Below are 19,086 nucleotides of genomic sequence, written 5' to 3' on the forward strand. Positions count from 1 at the left end.
TCAGTAAAAATTAGAAAATTCAACAAAACTAGCAAAAATATAACCTAATTGATATTTATAGACCAGTATCCAACAACTACAGAATACACATTTTTTTAAGTGCACTCAGAATATCCACCTATGCTGGACTTGTTAGTGTATAGAAAGACAACAGATTTCTCTACATTAATTTTTCATCCTGGAACTTTACTGAATTCATTTATTAGTTCTAACAGTTTTTGGTAGCATCTTTAGAATTTTTTATATATAGCACCATGTGATCTGCAAACAATTACATTTTTACTTTCTCCTTTCCACCTTGGACTCCTTTTATTTATTTTCTCCTCTGATTGATGTGGCTAGAACTTCCAGTACTAAGGTGAATAAAAGAGGTGAGAGTGGACATCTGTATCTTGTTTCTGATCACAGAAGAAAAACTTGCAGCTATTGAGTATGATGTTGGCTATGAGTTTGTCATACGTGGCCTTTATTATGTTGAGATATGTTCTGTAATTGGCCTGTTCATATTTTATATTTCTTCCTATTAAGTCTTGGAAGAGCATACATTTCTAGGAATGAATCCATTTTTTTCTCAGTTGTCCATTTTATTGGCATGTATTCATTTATAATAATCTCATAATCCTTTGTATTTCTGTGGGGTTGATTGCAATTTTTCTTTCATTTCTCATTTATTTGGGCCCTCTTTTTTTCTTTTTTTTTCTTTTTCTTTTTGGGGCTGCACTTGTGCCATATGGAAGTTCCCAGGCTAGGGGTCAAATCGGAGCTACAGCTGCTGGCCTATGCCACAGCCACAGCAACTCAGGATCCAAGCTGTGTCTGTGACCTACACCACAGCTCATAGCAACGCCAGACCCCCGACCCACTGAGCAAAGCCAGGGATTAAACCCACATCCTCATAGATACTAGTCACATTCATTTCCACTCTGTCACAATGGGAACTCCTCTCTTTCTTTTTTTGATCCCAGCTAAATCAATGTTGTCTATCTTTTCAAAATATCAGCTTAGTTTCATTGATTTTCTTTTTTTTTTTACTTATATTTAATTTATTTTTGCTCTGAATTTTATGATCTCTCCTTTCTAAAAAAATTGGGCTTTGTTTGATATTTTTTTCTAGATACTTTAGGTGTAATATTAGATTGTTTATTTGAGAATCCTCATTTCCTGAGGTAGGCGTGTATCACTATAAACCTCCCTCTTAGTACTACTTTCCTTATACTAAGATTTTGGATCACTATAGTCCATTTTCATTTGTCTCAAGGTATTTTTAATTTCTTCTTTGAGATATTTAGTGATGCATTGGTTGTTTAGTAGCATATTGTTTAGACTCCATGCTTTTGTATTTTTGCAATTTTTCCTTGCAACTGCAAGCTTTCTAGTTTCATAATGTGGTTGGAAAAAATGCTTGATATGATTTCAATCTTAAGTTTACTGAGATTTTTTTGTGCCTAGCACATGATCTGTTTTGGATACTACTCCATGTGCACTTAAAAAAAAGGTGCATTCTACTGACTTTGGATGAAATGTTCTATATTTATCTAGTAGGTCCACCTGCTCTATTGTGTCATTTAAGACCAGATGTGCCTCAGATCCTGCCTTGCTGTGGCTGTGGCATAGGCTGGCAGCTGTAGCTCCTATTTGACCCCTAGCATGGGAACTGCCAAATGCCACGAGTGTGGCCCTAAAAAGCAAAAACAAACAAACAAACAAAAACTTACAACCTGACAAATAACCCAGTTTAAACATGAGCAAACATTCTCCAAAGAAGATATTATATGTATATATTGGATAGATATATATATATCCAATAGGTCTATGAAAAGATGCTCAACATCATTAGCCATCAGACAAATGAAAATCAAAACCCCAGTGAGATATTTTATTCCTATTATCATGGTTATAATTTAAAAGACAGGAAATAATGAGTGTTATAAGAAATTATGCATTGCTAATGGGAATGTAAAATGGTGCAGCTACTTTGCAGTACTTTGCAGTACCTCAAGAAGTTAAACATACAGTTATCACATGACCCAGTAATTCTATTCCTAGATATACCCAAAGGAAATGAGATAAATGTCCACGCAAAAACCTGCACTCAAAAATTTTACACAAATATTGGGGTTCCTGTCGTGGCGCAGTGGAAACGAATCCAACTAGGAACCATGAGGTGGCAGGTTTGGTCCCTGGCCTCGCTCAGTGGGTTAAGGATCTGGCATTGCTGTGAGCTGTGATGTAGGTCACAGATGCAGCTCAGATCTGGCGTTGCTGTGGCTCCGGTATAGGACGGTAGCAACAGCTCTGATAAGACCCCTAGCCTGGGAACTTCCATACGCTGCAAGTGCAGCCCTAAAAGCTCAAAAGGCAAAAAAAAAAAAAAAAAAAAAAAAAAAGTACGCAAATATTCATAAGAGAACTGTTCATGATGGCTGAAAAATTAAAACAATCCAATGTCTATGAACTGATAAATGTCTAAACAAATTGTGCCATATGCATATAATAGAATATTATTCTACCACAAAAAAGAATGAAGTACTGATTCATGCTGTAACACAGAGGAATCTTGAAAATCAAATGCTAAATGAAAGAAATCAGGCACAAAAGGCCATATATTGTATGATTTTATTTATATGAGATGTTCAAAATAGGCAAATCCACACAAATAGAAAGTAGATTAATGGGTGTCATTGGCTTGGGAGAGTTGGGAATAGATTAATTGCTAAAGGATATGGGATTTCTTTTTCAGGTAATGAAAATTTCCTGGAATTAGAATGGTGATAGTTGTACAACTTTGTGAATTTACTAAAAACCACTGTATTGTGCACTTAAGAATATATTTTGTGGTATGTGAACTATATCTCGACAAAAAATGTACATCTGTTAAAAATGTCAGATTATTTAAGGCATTCCAATTTTAGAGATATTAAAGTGTGGGGAAAAAACACATTTATTTCTCCAAAGCATTTAGAAATACATCATCAATAGGAGTATCTGCATCTATGGAGTTCTTTGGTAGGTGTTCTCTGTAGACTTGGGATTAGGAAAAGATGCTGGTATTAAAATGCTCTCTCCTAAGTTTCAAGAAGAATAAGAGGAACCTTGGGGAGAAGGGCCAAGTAATAGAATTTAAATAGCAAGGTCAAAATACCTCTGGTTAGGAAACAGATACAATACGGTAATAAGAATGATACAGGGATTAATACTGGACTTAGGGGAACTGAGTTAAGATTTTTATAAATAAAATAGACAGGCTATCCAGTTGGGTACATTTGAAAACTCTAGAGGCCTGTCTTGAGATAACAAAGCAAAAAGTAGTGGTCCCTTATCCAATTTCCAGACCTAATATAATTTATACCCAGAACTTCCTGAATGAAGGAAAACTTAACTCTTCATGAGGAAGGACTCCATAGTACCAACAAGGGCAATTACTATGAATCTTCTTCAATTTTGTCTCTCTTTTTTTTCCCTTCATTATAACCTTCCCCCCATTTTCTTCACTTATTTTTATATTCTTGTATTATTTCTATTTCATAAGCTTTTGAAATTCTGAAACTATAGAGACTAAAAATTTAAAAATTTAAAATCACATAGTGATTTTTAAATGTCATTTCATTATCTTTACAGTTATTTCTGTTTGAACTAGAAGAATTCACTTATCTATAGATTCTTTGAAATGTGAACTCTCTTTAATTTCCTTTAAGAAATCTTTTAAATCCTCCTCATTATCTGGAATGTCAAAAGCAACACACTGGCACTAAAAACCTGATTCTAAATTGGCTCATGAAATAAAGGCTTTACAATAGTTACCTAAATTCCATTTTAGTTCATTTTCTGTCTCAAATGGTTGAAATTATTTAAATAGAACTTTTCATACTTTTAGGAACCATCACTGAACAATTAATGATATTAGTAGCTGACATTTCTTGAGTTCTTAAACGCAAGAACTTATATAACTTTTGAGTTCCTTATATACACTAGGCATCCTTTTATGGTGCTTTACATGTAGTAACCCTGCAATTTTCACAAAAATTCCATGACACATGACTATTTTTAAAAGATGAAAGCAAAGAGAAATTAAATAACTTATCCAGGTCACTAAAGCCAAGAAAGTGCTAGAGGCTATATCTGAACTGAGGCACTCTAAGCCAGAGGTGACAATGTTAACTATTAGAATACACACAAACACACACATAGACACACACACACACACACACAGACACACACACACACACACACAGTAAGATATAATAATATAATCACAGCAGAAAATTTAGGGCTGTATCAACATTAAGGAGACTTTAATTTGTAAAGAAAAATCCATGAGTTCCCACTGTGGCTCAATGGTAATGAACCAGACTAGTATCCATGAGGGTGATGGTTCAATCCCTGGCCCCGCTCAGTGGGTTAAGAATCCAGTGTTGCCATGAGCTGTGGTGTAGGTTGCAGGCGTGACCTGGATATGGCATTGCTGTGGCTGTGGTGTAGGCCAGCAGCTGCAGCTCTGATTCAAACCCTAGCCTGGAAACTTCCATATGCCATGGGTGCAGCCCTAAAAAGACAAAAAAAAAAAAAAAAAAAAAAGGGCAGGGGGACAAGTGCTCTAAAAGGACAAATAAAAGTGGATTTCCTCTGAAGAAAGATTACATAACAAAACAAAGCAGTTCATGCTGTTTTTGTTTTAATACATAGTACATGGAATTTTCCCACCCATGCTTATAACAAAGTGATGGATAACATTTATATCTAAATAAGCATATATAATATCAAGATGAATATGAACATTTAGATATAGTCAACAAATATTTAAATTAGTAGACTATTATGCCTCTAATTTGTATCAATCTAACTTCAGTATAACTCCCTTTAGCATCTTGCCCTCATACATACACTCTAATACACTCTGAGACTGATTCCCATTAAGGGAAAAAAGTGAAAAGAATCTCAGGCCAAAAAATGTTCACCGCTGATGTCACTAAGTCTAAGGGTTCCACTGCAGTCCTCCTCAGTTAAATAAATATTATTTAACTTTTCAGGGTACACTCCAAGTTAGGTATACCCATCTGCCATTATCAACATGTGACAAGATATGAGCAGCTTCTTTAAACTCTACAGAGATAAATAAATATATACAAAATTATATATTTTTAATCCAAAATAATTTGCCCAAAGTCCACTATAGGTAAACTCTCAAATTATTTATTTTAACCAAAATCCCTATAGGAAAAAAAACCCCAAATTTTCATTTATAACAGATAACCCATTTATTTTTAGCAGCATTTGAAACCAAAAAATTTCATGGCAAAGAGAATATGGTGAATTTTCTGAATCTATTCATCCATTAAATACTGAATAAGCTGTAATAATTTCTTAAATATTAGTTATGTCTTTTACATGTAGGTCTAAAGATTTCTATCAACTGATAAGGCCAATAAAACCTAAAATTTGAGATTTGAAGTTCTTGATTCCCAGGGCCACTGTTAGTCCATCTCATATTGTTGTGTGAATTGGAAAAAGGGAACCCCCTCCTCTATGATTCACTTACAAAAAGGCACACTCTCCTCTGGGAAGCTGCACTCTATCAAAGCTTGGAGGACACAATGAAATACAGATTCCATTTCAGCCTCCACTTGCACCCTCTCGACCAGGCACCTTTATGCAAAGCACAACACATAGAACCCTACTGATACCAGACCAATTCAAAATACAAAACATAACAATAGTTGGGTACTTCAATTTTTCATCAATACTGTTTCTCACTCCGTTTCTCTCTCAATTCCAAAATGAATTGTATGTGTTTCCATAGTTTAAAAAGTGTTGTATTATGCCAATGGATCTAAACTTCAAGGAGGTCACTTGGAAAGAATACCACAATACCGTCTTAGATCTATATTCACTCTACTAACATTTATTTTACAGCTACTAAGACCAATAATGAAAATTTCAGCCCTCTCATCAAAGAGTTTCCTATAAATTCCTTGAAGACAGGAACTGAATCTGTCATGTCTATTAAAAAATTATAATACATTATATGGTTGGTACTATGAGAAAAATATGCACAATTTAATATGGAAGCACTGAGAAGGTTTTCCTAGCCTAGATTTACTGAATGATAGATTCTGGGAAGCCCTATTGGATGAGAGGTAACATTTGAGCTGAGTTTAGAGGAAAAAATGTGAGGTTGTCTGACAGGAAAAGTATACAAAGGAAACACCACATGTAAAGACATGGAACCAAAAGTAAATAGAGCCAATTTAAATTATAATAATTAGTATGGCTAGAGAACATATACAAATGCAGAATTGATAAGATATGAGGGTAAAGAGATAAGAAGATAGATTTATCAATCATTCATTCATTCCATAAATATTTGTATGAGTTAATAACATAAAGATTTGGAACAATGCCAGGACAGTAAATACTATACTATTAATTTTAGCTATTACAAGAGCCTGCTGAAACCCAGGATTGCACTAGGATCTGGAGAAACAATGGTGAGCAAAGTAGAGACTTGTTTCTTGGTCCAATGGTGCTTCTGGACAAATGGGAGAAAGAGATATTAAACAAATAATACAGGCTTCCCTGAGGACCCTGACACTCATCTGAAAGATGAGTAACATTAACTCAGCAAAGAGAATCAGGGAATATTCTCTTTGCTAGGGGATATAACACGCAAAGGCCTTGTGGTGGAAACAAAAGAGAGTCTCTAAGGAACTGAAAGAAAGCCAATGTAGCCGAAGTACAGAAAGTAAGGATAATAGTACGAAATTATGCTAGAAGATAGGATGCGCAGCATTTTTTATCTTTATTCTAAAACAATGGAAAATGTTTAAAGAGTATAAATGAGGGTGGATTACATGATCAGATTCCTATTTAGGAAAAAATATCACTTGCTGGAGTGGGCAGAATGAACTAGCAATCCATTCTTGGCAGCATCCTAAAAAAAGCTCTTTTATAGGGAATAGTTTCTCATATATAAAGTTCTTACCATCTGCCTTTGATAATTTCAGATTTGAAAAGAAAGTCTCTTTTCTAAAATCTGCATATTTAGAGAGAGAGATTACGTGACAAGGCATGATATACTGGTCTTACCCAGTTTGAAAGGAAACAAATGGATAGATTAAATACTTCATTTCTAAGTAATATTTGACCATTTCCTTCTCACAAAATCTTCTCCTCATTTCCAGACTATTATTATCTCCTCATGCTCCCCTTACTTCTTACTTAGATTTGTCATCCTCCACCAGCTCCTTAAATGTGGCCAGATACACATGCTTACTTTTTCCCTAAGAGGGTAGATTAATCCCCAGGCCCATATATTCAATAAAATGTTTAATTATTAGTCTGAATTGTCCTCATTCTCTGCTTGCCTATGCATTATCTATCTACTTCTGGTATTTTTCCCTAAGGACAAGTTATACCCATTCATCCTACATATTTCCTACAGAAATACAAATTCGTACAGGTATCTATTTGAGGGACAAGTGATAGAAATAAAATCTGTCTATCTGCATAGATAGACCATACAGCAACTAAACAACAGTTTAGAATAACTTACAATTAGTCCAGATATTACCTTGAAACAAAGGAAGGTTAGACTAAAAGTAAATTATATTTACCTTTATTTTTTAAATTTGTTCTAAGCAAGATGAAAAAAACAACTAACCTAATAAGATAATGGGTTATAAGATAACTCTAAAATAAAACTCTGACATTTCTCAACCTCAGCACAATTAACATCTCGGGCCAGATAATTATTTGAGAGTGGGAGTACTGTCCTGTAAACCGTAGGGTGTTTAGCAGCATATTTTGCCTCTACTCTCTGAATGCCAGCAGTCCTCCCCCATCAGTTTTGACAATCAAATCTGTCTTCAGACATTACGAACTGTTCCCCAGGAGGCAAAGCTGACTATATTTTTTTAGCTGAAGCTAAATTTAGTCAGGAAAATAGCTTTCTAAATATGAGTACAACTCGTCTGCGGATATCTCAGGTAAGAGTATAAATGGATCAGGTAAATTCTTTGTAAATAGAGCAAAGAGCAGATCAACACTTTAAAGACAAACATTTTAATTATTCAACAATAACTTGTACTTCTCAAAAGGCCTTTCGCTTTAAAAAAAAAAAAAAAAGCTAGATAGGAGTTTCTGTTGTGGCTCAGCAGGTTATGAACCCGACTAGAATCCATGAGGATGCAGGTTTGATCCCTGGCCTTGCTTAGTGGGTTAAGGATTAGGTGTTCCTGTGAGCTGTAGTGTAGGTCACAGATGTGGCTCAGATCTGGTGTTGCTGTGGCTGTGGTATAGGCTGGCAGCTGCAGCTCTGATTCAACCCCTAGCCCGGTCACTTCCATATGCTACAGGGGTGCCCCCCGCCCCCCACAAAAAGCCAGAAAACTCTTAAAACCTTTCTAAAAATTTATAAAAGGGAAAAAGGCTAACTTTGGAATGAAATTATTGTAGATGGAAACATTATTTCAAAGTCATGCAAAATATACATAAATACCTGGAGACCAGTTTTACAATACAGTCCAGGATATGTGTATGTGATATTGTAACAACTAAATCTCTGACATATAAATAGGGTATATCCCCTAAATCTGGCCTATTGTGAGCAGTGTTCCCATAAGTTTTTGTTATTATCTAAGAACCAGTATTAAAACTTAATTAGTATTTGGTAAAATAGTTTGAAACTCTTGGATAAAGTTTTAGTAGAACTTTTTATTACAAGCTGCTGGTTATCTGCTCAAACTCACCTTCAACAAAGGAATCATTCAGTCTTTCTTGAAGACTATCATCAACAACATAAATTTTATCAGTGTTTTCAAGTACATCTGAATATTTGTCCTTGTCAGACTGATCGCTTTCTTTCACGGAGTCCAATGTACCGATGGTCTCATTCAATGCTACAAACACAGAGAATACACGTACAATATGTGATTCAGGCCATGGATCCACATTTTTAGAACTTAAAAATAAAATTGATAGACTCTTCTAGATTTGCACTGTCCAAAATGGCAGCCACTAGCTATATACGGCCATTTAAATAAGTAGAGCAGTCCATTCTCCACACCTATAGATTTCTACAGCCCCTTATATTTGTTTTTAAAGTTATATTGTTACATGTCTGTGCTTTCTGTTTGTTTTGTTTTAGTTTTTGAAGAACTATTCCTCTATGAACAAAAGTATGTACTGAAGGAGTTCCCGTCATGGCTCAGCAGAAACGAATCTGACTAGTAACCATGAGGATGCAGGTTTGATCTCTGGCCTCACTCAGTGGGTTAAGGATCCAGTGTTGCTGTGAGCTGTGGTGTAGGTGGCAGACATGGCTCAGATCTGGCGTTGCTGTGGCTGTGGTATAGGCCAGTGGCTATAGCTCCAATTCAACCCCTAGCCTAGGAGACTCCATATGCTGCTGATGCAGCCCCAAAAAAACAACAACAACAAAAAAAAGTATACACCAAAATTTCTCTAGTTACTCTGTTATGAGCTCAACGTTTCAGTAAAAAAAAAATACCCTCATTCCAATCTTTCCCTTTCCACTTTCCTTACTAATGTCCTTTCTCTTCTCAGCTAACTTCACTCAATTTGGAGAGTCATCATAGTCTGTTATGTATAGCACAATAACATCAAACATTTGGATTTGGAAATTCATGACTGACCTCCCTTAATCTTAAAAAGAAAACTTCGCGTTTCTAAAGAAGAATCTCTCAGATTCATGAAAAGAAATTGATAATAAATTGCCCTAAATTAGCTAATTCATGTAAAAGTAATTTTACAGATTATTTTGTTCTACGGTATATTCATTAGTCATTGGTAAAAAGTTTCAAAAACAGGTCATGTGCAGAAGAATTGAAGGGAAGCTTGAATCTAGAGAAAAGATGGTTTAATGGTAAAGAAAGAAAATCTAAGAGTTCTCACATTTCTAGAGGGCTATGGACAGGAAAAGAGCCCAAATGTTAAATACAGTTCAGGAACAGAATTATTAAGATTTCCACCAAATATGTGGAATAATTGCCTACTTCTACAGCTGTTCAGAGACAAACAGTAGAATGAATGTACAATGCCATTAGCCTGTCCTTGAAACCCACTAATTTGATTTTTTAATAAACATATAAAAATTAAAGAAATTCCATATCTAATGAACTAGGGAATTATCAGATCCTCTACTATAGACTTCATTCTCTGACCATGATAAAATAAAACTAGAAATAAAAAACAAAGGGCAATAATGAAATTCAAATTGCCTTGAAATTTAAAGCTTTCCCTAGACAACTCTCACATCAAGGAGAAAATCAAAACACAACTGTAAATGTGTAGAAAATAACAACAATAACAAGTCAGACTGTTATATAAGCCAAAGTTTGACTAAGATGAAAACTGATAGTCTTAAACATGTTAATTTCCCAGCAAGAAAAAAATTTAATTAATAATTTAAACAAAAATTTAGAAAAAATATACAATGGGAATAAGGGAACAAAAGAAAGGACTTCATAAAGATAAAAACATAAATTTCTAACCATAAACAGAAACACTAAAGATAAATCTAAGTGTTTGTATTTTAAAAGAAAAATAAATAAGATACTTGCTACATATAGCTCTGGTGAGTAAAGAAGAGGGTGCTGCTTTGATGCATAGGCCCTCTCCTACAAAAGGCCACTCTTCTCCAAGATCAGGAAACATAATCAAACTACCAAATACACAGAAGTAAAAACAGCAAATTAGAATAAAATGAGGCAACAGAGGAATATGTTTCAAACAAAGGAAAAAAATAAAAACACAGAAAAAGAATGAAGGAAGTGGAGATGGGCAATCTACCTGAAAAGAATTCAAGGTAATGATCATAATTTGATGATCAGGAGAATATTTGATAAGTGAAAAGTGAGAAGTTCTTAATAAAGTGTTAGAAAATATAATTAACAACCAAGGATAAAGAATACAATAACTGAAGTGAAAAATACACTAGAAGGAATCAACAGTAGATTCCACGATACAGAGAAAAAGATAAGTGAGCTGGAAGATTTCCATAGTGTAGTGGAAATCACTAAAACTGAACAGAGAGGAGAAAAATGAATAAAAATAAATGGGCACAGTTTAAGAGACCTATGAGACAATATCATGTATACTAACACTGCCTGTCTATATGGTGCTTAAAGAGATTCACTTCAGATAGAGAGATACACACAAAGTGAAGGTAAGGGGATAAAAAATGACATCCCATGCAAATTGGAAACAAAAATAAAGCTGGGGTAGCAATTTTATCAGACAAAATACACTTTAAAACAAAGATTGTAACAAGAGAAAAAGAAGGACATTACATAATGATTAAGGGATTAAGACAAGAAGAAAATATAACAAATAAATATATATACACACACATTAGTAGCATCTAAATACATAAAGCAAATAGTAACAGGCATAAAGGAAGTGGCTGACAATAACACAGTAATAGTAGGGGACTTTCATTCCCCCACTTACATCAATTAACAGATCATCCAGACAGAAAATCAATTAAAAAAAAAGCAATGGCCTTAAGTGACACATTAGACTAGTTGGACTTAAATATATCTACAGGGCATTCATCCCAAAGCAGCAAAATACACATTCTTTTCAAGTGCACATGGAATATTCTCCAGGATAGATCACATACTAGGCCACCAAATAAGTCTCAACAAATGTAAGAGGACAGAAATTATATCAAGCACCTTTTCTGACTACAATTGTATAATACCAGAAACTAATTACAGAAGAAAAATGGAAGAAAACACAAACATTTGGAGATTAACATGCTAAAAAAACAAAGGTTTGTAAGGTAAAAAGTTTGTACCTTCCAGAGCCATGGATATGAAACGTATACTGTACAGAACATAGTCAGTAACTATACAATAACTTTATATGGTGATATATTATAATTAGACTCATCTTGATCAGTTAAAAATGTTTAGAAATATCAAATCACTATGCTATGTAACAGGAACTAACATAGTGTTGTAGGTCAATTATACTTAAAAACAAACTCATAGAAAAAGAGATCGAATTTGCGGTTACCAGAAGTGCAGGGCTGAGGAGGAGGAACTGGATGAAGGTGGTTAAAAGGTACAAACCTCCAGTTATAAAATAAAAAAGTACCAAGGATGTGATGTGCATCGTGATGAATATAATTAACACTGCTCTATGCTATATATATGAAAGTTGTTAAGAGAGTAAATCCTGGAGTTCCTATCGTGGCTCAGGGGTTAACGAACCCAACTAGCATCCATGAGGACGGGGGTTTGATCCCTGTCCTTGCTCAGTGGGTTAAGGATCTGGCGTTGCCATGAGCCATGGTGCAGGTTGCAGACGCAGCTCGGATCCCATGTTGCTGTGGCTATGGTGTAGGCTGGCGGCTACAGTTCTGATTGGACCCCTAGCCTGGGAACCTCCATATGCCATGGGTGCAGCCCTAAAAAAGGAAGAAAAAAAAAAGAGAGTAAATCCTGAGGTCTTATCACAAGAAAAAAAAATTTTTTACTCCTTTAATTTTATATCTAAATGAGATGTTGAACGTTCACTAAACTTACTGTGATAATCACTTAATGATGTATGTAAATTAAATCATTATACTGTATACCTTAAGCTTATACAGTGCTATATGTCAATTATATCTCAATAAAACTGGAAGAAAAAAAGAATGAAGTAGCTTATATGATATAATAAAACATAGAATAATATCTAAGATACACTGTCAATTTTTTTAAACAGGTTGTGGAATATTATGAACATACATAATAATTTTTAAATAATAATTTGGAACATACAAACATTCATTGATGTAAAGAAAAAAAACCTAAAAGGATATTTACCAAACATTAATAGGGGTTTTCCAGAGGGTGACACTACAAGAGACTAAATTTTATATTTCTTACATTTCTGAACATTACATTTTTTATAACATTAAAAAAAATTTTTCTGTATTTTTATGGCCATACCTGCGGCATATGGAAGTTCCCAGGCTAGGGGTCCCATCAGAGCTGCAGCTGCCAGCCTCCGCCACAACCACACCAATGCCAGATCAGAGCCCCATCTGTGACCTACACCACAGCTCACAGCAATGCCAGATCCTTTAACCCACGAACAAGGATAGGATCAGACCCACAACCTCATGGATACTAGTTGGATTCTTAACCTGCTGAGCCACAACAGGAACTCCTTTTATAACATTTTAAATATTGCCATTAGTATATAGTAAAATTTTCTTATTTTAACTATGGGAAAAGATCACAACCCTATTTTTTCCCAACCCTTTCTATCACAAATGCACAATTCTCAAATTAAAAAAAAATAGTAAAGTTTACCATTATTGGAATTGTTCAAATATAGATAAAACAAACATGTGCCACAGCTACTATAAAGAAGATTAAGCACCCAATATAGTGTTTAGCTAGATGACCTCTGAATGAGTCCTGAGTTGTTGCTTTTTAACAGTTTCATCATAAGATCTTACCAATAAAACTGGAAAATTTCTGGGTGTCCCTCAAAGCCTTCATACAGTCTTTAACATTCACTGTGTTGTCGTCTGGAAGGAAGAGGGGGAGACATCACAGACAAAAATTGCTGGGCCAGGTAATATTAAAAATATAGTGCCAAAATCAGCATACAATGTTTATACATTTTTGAAATTTTTATTTGCAAGATACTTTGGATTCTTTTTCATCCATCATGCTTGCAAAATCCCTACAAGATTATAGATACTAGTTCTGCTTCTACCTGCAAGAGATTCGTAAAGTCCAGAACTTCACTCTGTCCAATGTTACAAAACTAGGATTTCTACTTACAGGTCCTAAATTCCCAAACTATTCTCTTTTTTTTTTTAGTGATTTTTATTTTTTCCATTATAGCTGGTTTACAGCGTTCTGTCAAACCCAAACTATTCTTTAGGCACTAAATTAAGATGCACTCGAGGAGAGAGGATTCCAACAAGCCCACTGCCTGCAAAATTTTAACCTGCTGTTAAAATTATTCTCATAACTGCGAAAAAGAAAATTAAGAGAAGAAAGACTCCTTTTCAAAAAACAATGTACATAGTAACAAGCAAATACCTATAGATACTTGCTCAATAAAGGAATCGCATTTACTTGAGCAAAGACCTTGGATACTTTCTTTATAAGTACTCTCACCAAAACCAAAATGAAAGAGACACAAAATATGATTGAAATACTTAGAAGCTTACCAGAAACAAAATCAGATTGAAGGATTTTCTCTACCTCTTCTTTAGGCGACTTAATCCCAGTATCACTTAGAAAGCCTTCCAAGTCTTTCTCAGGTATCATGTCACCTTCAGGCAAATCAACAGCTAAGATAATCTCCTGTAACTCTAGAAATAGAAAGAAGTTATTTGGTGTTTTATCTAATCTCTGATTTTATTTTATTTAATTTATTTTTTGTCTTTTTGTCTTTTTAGGGCTGTACCCACTGCATATGAGGTTCCCAGGCTAGGGGTTGAATGGGAGCTGTAGCCGCCAGCCTACACCACAGCCACAGCAACTTCAGATCTGAGCCACATCTGTGACCTACACCACAGCTCAAGGCAACGCCAGATCCTTAACCCACTGAGTGAGGCCAGGGATCAAACCCACGTCCTCATGGATACTAGTCAGGTTCATTAACTGCTGAGCCACAACGGGACTGCCTGATCTCTGATTTTAAAAGCAACAATCGCAGCCATCAATAAAGGCTTTTGTCAGTGACAAACCCAGTTTACAATCACATCCTGAATTGAGGAATAAGAAATCTCAGTGAAGAATCCATCCCTCAAGGAATTCTACATCAAACAGCCCAATGTGTAAAGAGTTCTTAATCTATCATGTTTCTCAGGTGTTAATATAAAATTGGCAGAGCCAAAATGATTCATATGGCTGAATTTTTCATTGCAGTTACACAGAGTAGTTACTTTACCATGGAGCTCTAGCAGTGGCAAGCAAAATTAACTTTCCTGATTGAGGTGAAATAAACTTCAGAATCATGAGAAATGTAAAATATAAAACACAAGTATCACAAGCACTCATTCATCTTTTCTTTTCAATTCTATCAAGACCTAACTGCACCCTAGCATCTGTAATTTTGCTTTATTTCCAGCCTTTTCAAAGGAGGCAGTATTAAATCACATGGACTTACATTCAAACCCTGATGCTGAGATTTGTGACCTAGAACTGTGTAACCATGAGCAAATTTTTACTACTTAACCCAACTATAAAGCTCAGTTGTCTGTATCTAAAATGAGATTATAATAATATTTACCTCATAAAGTTCATATGGAGATTAAATATGATAATGTACTCAAAAATAGTTAAAACAGTGTTAGATTAAGGGCTTAATAAATGCCATGCTATCAATAGCAATAAAATATATTATTAAATCCAGAAGGAACTGGCTGCAAATTGTAATCACAGTTTCTTGGTGCTTTAGATCTTGCCTCACTTCTTATCCCCCTAACATCTCTGGGAGGCAACTGCAGATGGCAATCTGAGTTTTGTTAGCACCTGAAAACCTGTATCAGCCCTAATTCTTTGTCTTAACTAAAACTTGGTTTCCTTTCTTGCACAACCACCTTGAGTGGCGTCTGCTCATCCTCCCATACTCCACATATCACAGGACCAGGAGGCAGAGCAACATTCTCCTAGTTTTCTGGGGCAATCGTCAGTCAGCCCATTTTGGTTCCACCTTCAACCAAACCTTATTCCTCCATTTGAGGCTCAAATCTGTCAAACAAAAAAGTACACACACTCTACTTGTACTATCTTCATTTGTTTCAGCCCTATGTTTTTATTTATTTTATTTTATTTTTTGCTTTTTAGGGCCACATCCACAGCACATGGAGCTTCCCAGGCTAGGGGTCGAATTGGAGCTGTAGCTGCCAGCCTACACCACAGCCACAGCAACGCCAGATCTGAGCTGTGTCTGCAACCTACACCACAGCTCACGGCAAAGCTGGATCCTTAACTCATTGAGCAAGGCCAGGGATCGAACCTGCAACCTTATGGTTCCTAGTCGGATTTGTTTCCACTGCGCCACAATGGGAACTCCTCATGTTTTTAATTTTTAAACAAAAATGAAAGTCAAATAATAGAAAACCTATGATATTAAACTGCCCATGGTCACTCTAGTATTAAACAAAAACTAAAGAAAGGAACATGAGGAATGTATACTATCGGAAGCAAAAGATTTATGAGAAATTATATCATATAAAAACCTATACATTGGATGGAGTCCTAAGTATGAGGCTTAAAATGATATGCAGAATATTCATATCTGGAAAGATTTTTAAGCTAGTAGCTGAGTTTACATAAAGTCCTGAAAACAAACAAACAAACAAAAAGGATTAAAAATAGCTTTAAACAGACTTCTTTCCAGAAAGAGCCTTTTTTCTTTCATTATGGAAGCTGCCAACTTTTAATCAAAACCAAATTTTGTCTGCCTATAAAGAGATCAATGCCAACATGTTAACCAGAAGTTATCAGAATCAGAAAAGCTAAAAAACGAAACAAAACAGACATCCATTCAAGAGAAGTAAATTTAATAGTCACAAGTAGTCTAATACTTACCTTCTAACCTGGAGGCATCACGCATATCCTTCACCACTTTTGCAAATTCTTCAATTTGTACTTTCTCACTTTCTATAAGAAAAACATTTTTAAAAAATCAGCCTCGCTTAAGCAAAAGCTGGATCCAATAAATAAACCTTTGAAAGTGTGAATTACTTGATGTACTCATAAGAATTATATTTCTTTTGTATATTGTTGAGTAACCAAAGGATTAATTTTATGGAATGAACAAATCTTAAGGTTACAGAAGTCAGGCTGAATTTTCAATTTCCAATAGTCAAAACTATGCAATCCATATCCCTAGAAATAAAACTGAGACAAATCTCAGTTTTAGCCTTTCAAATGTTTGAAGATAAAATACTGTACCAGATTAACTTTAAAGACTTTTTTTAATGTCAAATGGTTCTATAGTTACAATTTCTGACTCATGTTTATACCCATTTCTTCTTTCTTTTTTGTCTTTTTGCCTTTTCTAGGGCTGCTCTTGCGGCATATGGAGGTTCCCAGGCTAGGGGTCTAATTGGAGCTATAGCCACAGACCTTCGCCAGAGCCACAGCAACGCAGGATCCGAGCCGTGTCTGTGATCTACACCACAGCTCATGGCAACGCCGGATCCTTAACCCACTGAGCAAGGGCAGGGATCGAACCCGCAACCTCATGGTTCCTAGTCAGATTCATTAACCACTGTGCCATGACGGGAACTCCATGTTTATATCCATTTCTTATACAAGAACACACAAATACTAGATTACAAAGTTAAAGTGACAAACACAGGAGACAAAGGCAATTTTGTTTTCTGAATCTAGGAGAGGGAAAATTAACCCAAAGATTTAGAATTACTACAGCTTATGATCATAGACTAGAATATAGCATAATCAGCAAAGTATATCACTAACAGATAAGAGCCTGCCTAGGGCTTAAATATATAGTATAATGGCTAATAGGTATATGAAAATGTTTTTAATATAAGTAATCATCAGGGAAATGCAAATCAAAACCACATGAGATATCACCTCACATCTGTTAGGGAGGCTATTATACAAAAGATAAGAGATAACAAATGTTGGTGAAGAGGAGTTCCTGTCATGGTGCAGCGGAAACGAATCCGACTAGGAACCATGAGGTTGCGGGGTTCAATCCCTGGCCCCGCTCAGTAGGTTAAGGATCTGGCTTTGCCGTGAGTTATGGTAACGGTCACAGATGCAGTTTGGATCCTGCGTTGCTGTGGCTATGGTGTAGGCTGGCAGCTGTAGCTCCAATTAGACCCCTAGCCTGGGAAACTCCATATGCTGTGGGTGCAACCCTATACAACAACAACAACAACAACAACAACAACAAAATTGGTGAGGATATGGAAGAAATGTAATTCTCATACACTGTTGGTAGGAATGTAAATTCATATAGGCATTAAGTTAAAAAGCATGGTGATCCTGATAGGGATAGAGTAGGATAATTAAATAGTTTAGAAATCTAAACTAACTCTCTAGAGATAGAGAATTTTAAGAAAGTTTGGGAGACTGTTGTAAGCTAATGACCACTCAAGAAAAGAATCCAGGACTCAAGCAAAAATCTACTCTACCTTGAAGGAAGACCAGGCACATTCAAGTGCCAGGCACACTCAAGTCATAAATCCCAATAGCGAAAACACAAGACAATAGATGTAGAGTCTACATCTTATTACATGAAGTCAAGGAGTTAATAGTCCTTGAAGAGTAGCATCCCTACGTGTAGCCAAGAATATAGGTAAAAAGGGAAAAAAACTAAGTGAAAGGGGACATTACACCAAAACCTGAGATGAATTACCATATTTTAATTTATGTTACCACACTTTTGTTAATATATGTATGATTTAAATAGCACCATGAGAGTCCCAGTTAAACCATACAGGGTGAAAGAAGGAACTAAAGATGTGAGCTTTGATGTCTACAAAAAAATAGTAAGAAGGTGGTCTTCTCCCCTCCCCACTTTTTCTTTGATTGTAAAAATGTGGCCCTCTTTGTTCTCAAGGCTGCACTCTATTGTTTGCCTACTTAGATCTCTTCAAATGTCTTATGCTAATAAACTCACTCTATCTCTGCCTCATGCTGAATTCTTTCCGTGACGAAACAAAATAAATGAACTTCAGTAAGTCCTGAATGGTTTCAATTAAAAGACAGTGGGTTTGAGCCCCCTATGAAGTCAGAGATCATGGGTTCAAGTCCTAATATGAGGTGCAGCTGAGTTTGAGTCTTATCCCATGGATTCAAGTCCCAATCTGAGTTTTGGCTGGGTTCAAGTCCCATGCAAGAAGGAAAATGGTTTCTGACACTCAAAAAACTAAAAATAGAACTAACATATGATCCAACAATCTCACCTTCTTTCATTACATACACACAGTGGAACATTATTTATCCATAAAAAGAAGGAAATTTGCCATTTTTGACAACATGGATAAATCTGCAGGGCATTATGCATTTCATTAACTGAAATAAGCCAGACAGAGAAAGACAAATAATGTAGAGTGTCAATTATATGTGG

At 35.4% G+C, this 19,086-nt stretch overlaps 1 protein-coding gene and 1 long non-coding RNA gene across 2 annotated transcripts in view; one reads left to right on the top strand and one right to left on the bottom strand.

Moving 5' to 3' along the window:
* The window catches only part of LOC146398066 (uncharacterized), a 1,038,644-nt gene extending 1,021,466 nt beyond the window's left edge, over positions 1–17,178 (top strand). Inside the window, exon 2 of the long non-coding RNA XR_014821009.1 lies at positions 16,921–17,178. This is a non-coding gene — a long non-coding RNA (uncharacterized LOC146398066). The remainder of the gene's footprint in view (positions 1–16,920) is intronic.
* Positions 1–19,086, bottom strand: part of EFCAB3 (EF-hand calcium binding domain 3) — a 371,875-nt gene that overhangs the window by 278,477 nt on the left and 74,312 nt on the right. Inside the window, exons 17-20 of the mRNA XM_084984064.1 lie at positions 16,569–16,640; positions 14,198–14,341; positions 13,472–13,543; positions 8,745–8,894 (exon numbers count right to left, since the gene is read on the bottom strand). Coding sequence (XP_084840190.1) covers positions 8,745–8,894; positions 13,472–13,543; positions 14,198–14,341; positions 16,569–16,640 — 438 coding nt within the window. The remainder of the gene's footprint in view (positions 1–8,744; positions 8,895–13,471; positions 13,544–14,197; positions 14,342–16,568; positions 16,641–19,086) is intronic.

The sequence above is a fragment of the Sus scrofa genome, chromosome 12 (assembly GCF_054392235.1).
Source record: "Sus scrofa isolate SSC_HxYL_T2T_F1_AM1 chromosome 12, Sscrofa_HxYL_maternal_Yorkshire_Landrace_v2.0, whole genome shotgun sequence".
Classification (NCBI taxonomy): domain Eukaryota; kingdom Metazoa; phylum Chordata; class Mammalia; order Artiodactyla; family Suidae; genus Sus; species Sus scrofa.